Source organism: Propithecus coquereli, unplaced genomic scaffold (assembly GCF_000956105.1).
Source record: "Propithecus coquereli isolate 6110/MARCELLA unplaced genomic scaffold, Pcoq_1.0 Scaffold6, whole genome shotgun sequence".
NCBI lineage: Eukaryota > Metazoa > Chordata > Mammalia > Primates > Indriidae > Propithecus > Propithecus coquereli.
The window spans coordinates 14,977-19,318 of NW_012151951.1; the positions used below are offsets into that span (position 1 = coordinate 14,977).

The following is a 4,342-nucleotide window of genomic DNA, read 5'->3' on the forward strand; positions in this document are numbered from 1 at the left end:
AAATACTTGTTTAGAAATTATATTACTGTGATGTCCAAATGTTTCATTTGTTTTAAGCCATTCGCTTCTATCCTCTTGTACACTTACAAAAATAAACTGAACAAAAAAGGAATTTAAAAATTTTGTTTAGAATTACCACTATGTAAGTATTACATAAGCATGCATATAGGGAAAAGACAAAAGCATGTAGAAATTATATAACTACATCATGTATATGTGTGCTATATATAAGTGTGTGTGTACATAATTTCAACTACTACCAATTTTCTTTTAATCACAATTTTAAAGTGCTTTATATATAATAGATACATTAAAAATTACAATTAGAACACAGCTGTTTCCTGAAAGCTAAATAGTTAAGAAACAATAATAGCACTGTCCTCAAGATTATTACGACGTGTGTCTAATATTAAAAGTGTTGGTCAAAGAGTATGCAATTATAATATCCAAATACATTCAATTTTGAGTATTATAAATAAAAAACATTGTTAAATCATCATATATTTTAAGTTATATGGAAAAATCACCATTTCTTAGAAGAAATAAGAGATAATTAAAATCTATAAAATATTAGATGCTCTCCACTTGCAATTAAACCAATAATAAAGTATTAGGGGAAAGGAGCCTACCTTCCATTGCCCTTTTAAAGAAGACCTTACAGCTCCCACAGGTAAGGACACCATAATGACAGCCTGATGCTTCATCCCCACAGATTAAGCAAATCTTCTGAGGTAATGACTCGAAGCTGTACTGTGGGCTCTGGCTGGCTTCTGAATCCTGCCTTGAAATGCAAAACAAAGTACTCCATTTATTTTTAGGTGCGCCACTATCTAATACTAAAGGTTTCTTAAACGAGCATTAACAGGGTGAAAGGAGATTTTAAAAATAGAACTGCATATACACACACTTGAAAGACATACAAACTAAACTTGGTGTAACAGACTACCTGTAAATGGATTCACCAGACTTGCAAATTATTAGCCATTCATCAGTGGCACCAACATAAAAGAATAATAACTAGTGTATAATTTTATGTTAAAGAAAGCTAAAGTCTATTTTGTTAAATAGAAATCTTTCTATAAAATTCCTTATAAAGAAGCAATTTAGTTTTTGACAAACGAAATGTTGTGCCCTTCCTGTATGCTGGGTAGCAATAAACATGGTTTGGCTTTAAGAGTTCAGTTATACTTAGAAATGCTTTTGTTTTGAATTTTTAAAACACAACCCTGTAATGATTGTTTACTTAAACAAGCATATGTGTTTGTCATTTTAAAGTATTGTTCAACACTGACACTGTGGCCTTCACAACACCTAAGACTCAAAACAGAGCATTTTTACATTCCATTACTTCACTATGTAAATTAAAATGTTTTAAAAACATGTATTTAAAAAGTGGCGAATCTCACACAATATTAGAAAAAGAGGCACTGCAGTGATTGATGTTTAAATCCACAATGTAGACATATCACACTAAAATTAACTTTAATCTCAAAATTCGCATGAAAATTGAGCCCTTAAATTGTCCAAATACCTAAGATGGTTCTGCTTTCGGTTCTGCCCGGCCACCTTTCATCAAGTCCCACCCCTCCCGGGGAACGGTGCCTTAACTCCTCTCCAAGACAGACATTCCTGGTAAATGTCCTTCTAAGAAGGAGCCTTCGATGAAGCCCCCAACTCGCCGCACCCTTTCCGCTCCGCTGGGCTACAGCGGACCTAGTGTGACGCTGCACATTTTAAATCAGGGTTGGTCCTGCTTCGCCATCTCCAAGATTCAGAAAGTTTTTTAAAAATGCTTTCGGGGAGGCACGCTCCAAAAATGGCATATTCTGCGCCTCCTTAGGGTTCCCAAAAGAGTGAGGAGAAGAAGGAAGAAGGGAGGCAAACTGCCCGGGTGCCCTGTCCTGGTGCCCACCCCCTCGCGGCCACCCTGAGGAGCGGAGCCCGGAGCTGCGGGCCGCCAGCTCGCTCTCCCGAGACTCGCGGGCGCGCCCGCTCCGGGCCCTCACCTCAGGTAGTTGAGATAGGGCGGGTAGACCGGCGGAAGGCCCTCCTTGAGCACGGCGGCCTGGTAGCCAAGCTGCGGGAGCCCGTTGAGGCCGAGTGGCGGGTAGAGCGCGGGGGCCGCCCCGGCGGCGGCGGCCGAGGTGGAGGGCAGGCTGTCCCGCGGGAGCAGGCAGGCGCCGGCGCCCGGAGCCTTGCAGGGCGGCGGGGCGAATGGGCCCTGCTGGGCCGGCGCGCCCTCCGCCTTGTACAGGATGCACTCTAGGGCCGACCCCGACGAGGACGCGGACGAGACAGAGGCACTGGCGGGCGCGGCCGCCACTGCGGTTTCCCCGGGCCTGGAGGAGGGCGCCGGCAGCGGCGGCGCCAGCGAAAAATCCGGGAAGGCTGCGGTATTGGCACCGGCCACCAGGTATGGACGCGGGGAGCGCGCCGCGGCCTCCGCGCCTTCCTCCTCCTCCTTGATCTTCAGGGCAGGCGGCTGGAAGTCGCCGTAGAGAGGGAACGCGTCGTCTTTGGGCTCTGCGTCGGGCGGGTACGCGCAGTCGGGGAAGTCGCCACCCGCGACCGCGGCGGACAAGGCCGAAGGCGAGCCGCGCGGCGGGGCAAAGGCGCTGGCAGCCGCGGCCCCGCCGTCGTAGCTCTCCCCCTCCAGCAGCTGCCGAGTGCGGGCGGCCAGGAAGGCATGGTTGAGAGGCAGGATGGGCACGTGGATGAAATCCATCACCGTGGTGGCCAGCGGGGAGCGCCCGGGCGCCACTGTCGCGTCCTGCTCTGTCAGAGCGACCCTGGATGCTGAAAAGCGGGAATCTTCCTTGGGGGCGAGGGCGACGCTTCCTGAGGCCGCCCCGGGCGCTGTGGCTGCGGCTCCTCCTCGCGCCGCGGTGCCTCCCAGAGCTACAGGTTTGCCCTTCAGAAGCGGACCCTCCGAGTCCGAGGACTCGGAGCTGTCCTCCTCCTCCAGCACCTCCACCGTAGCGGGCTGCGGAGACGGCTTCGCTGGGGCCCCGGGCCAGTGCGGGCTCCCAGAGGGTGGGAGCAGCAGCTGCCGGGACGGTGACAGGCCCCTGGGCGGCACCTTATGGGCAGCTGCTGTCCCGGAGCTATCTCCAGCCTTGCCCCCTGGCCGGCTCATGAGCTGGGCCAACACCCCCTGGGTGGTGGGGGCAGCCCGGGAATCTTCGGGAAGCTGGTGGCCAAACAGGCACCAAGAGCTGGTGGCCTCGCAGGCAAGAGGGCTGGCGTGGCTGTGCCCGGAACCTGAGGGCTCCAGAAGAGTGTCCAAGACACTGTCCAGCAGCCCTCTGTCCTTTTCTGGGAGTCTAGAACTGCAGCCTCCTGCACCTCTTGTGGCTTCAACTCCGGAATATAAGCCCTCCACGTCCGACGGCGACTGCTGGGCCTGCGTCTTTCCGTTTGGGGCGTCCTGTCCCTGGCTGGGCTGAGGGAAGAGCAGCCCGTCCGGGGAGATGGGTATGGCCGAGACTACAGGCGAGGCATCTGAGGTCTGGCTCCCCTGGAAGGGGTCTGGATCTGAGCGACCCAGCAGGGGGGATCCGACCTCGCTGGGGGAGGGCACGCTGACCGCCACGTGGGGAGCCCGGGGACCCTTTGCCTTCAGCTCAGTCATGACGACCTGGACTCCCCTTTTCTCCTCCCCCGTCTCTAGGGAGGAGGGAAAAGGGGAAGGAGGGGTTGTCGAGAATATAGGGGCAGAGGGAGGAGAAAATGGGTGTTGAATTTGGCCGGACCTGGGGGATCTCCACCTCCTGAGTCGGGGGTGGGGGAGGGCGGCGCTGGTCAGCTCCTGTCCTTGCCTTCCATCCTGTCGTCAGGGGAAGGGTGGCGGTCGTTGCGTCCCAGCAGCGAGCGGGGAGGGCAGGAAAAGGTAGTTGTAGGGATCTGTCTCCTAACTGGGAGAGTTCTCCGAGAGAGTCCTCCGGCTTCTGTCCTAGGACAGGAGACGCAGAGTACTCACAAGTCCGGCACTGGAGTGGCTGCGGCTGTGAGAGCGATTCAATTATGCGCGGCTCATCTCCCGACTTTTCCTTTGGCTTCAAACCCGTGCATGCCATGAAGCTCTTAATCCCTGACTGCGTTCCACTGCCCTTCTCACTAAACCCTGGGGCTAGTCGGACCTCTCGGTACAACCCATTCTCAGGAAGAGTCGTGCTTCCGCCGGCTCCCAACAGCAGGCGACAATCATCTCTGTAGATTCACAGTTCTCAGCAGTCTTGGAGGATGAGCCGCCTCTGGTTGCAGAGTCCACTCAAATGCCAGGTGCAGCTAGTTCTCATTGAGAATGCTACCAACACACCGGAGTCCTCTCACACTCAAATAC

The 4,342-nt window shown here is 52.9% G+C and overlaps 1 protein-coding gene across 1 annotated transcript; it reads right to left on the minus strand.

Annotated features, from left to right (window-relative positions):
* Window positions 1-629: 629 nt before the first annotated feature.
* On the minus strand, window positions 630-3,799 carry LOC105822152 (progesterone receptor-like; the record flags this gene model as incomplete). The annotated part of the gene is made up of 2 exons (XM_012659104.1): window positions 2,007-3,799; window positions 630-781 (listed from the first exon to the last, which is right to left on the minus strand). Coding segments are annotated over exons 1-2 (1,777 nt in total), but the record flags the coding sequence as incomplete, so codon positions are not given.
* Window positions 3,800-4,342: the final 543 nt, after the last annotated feature.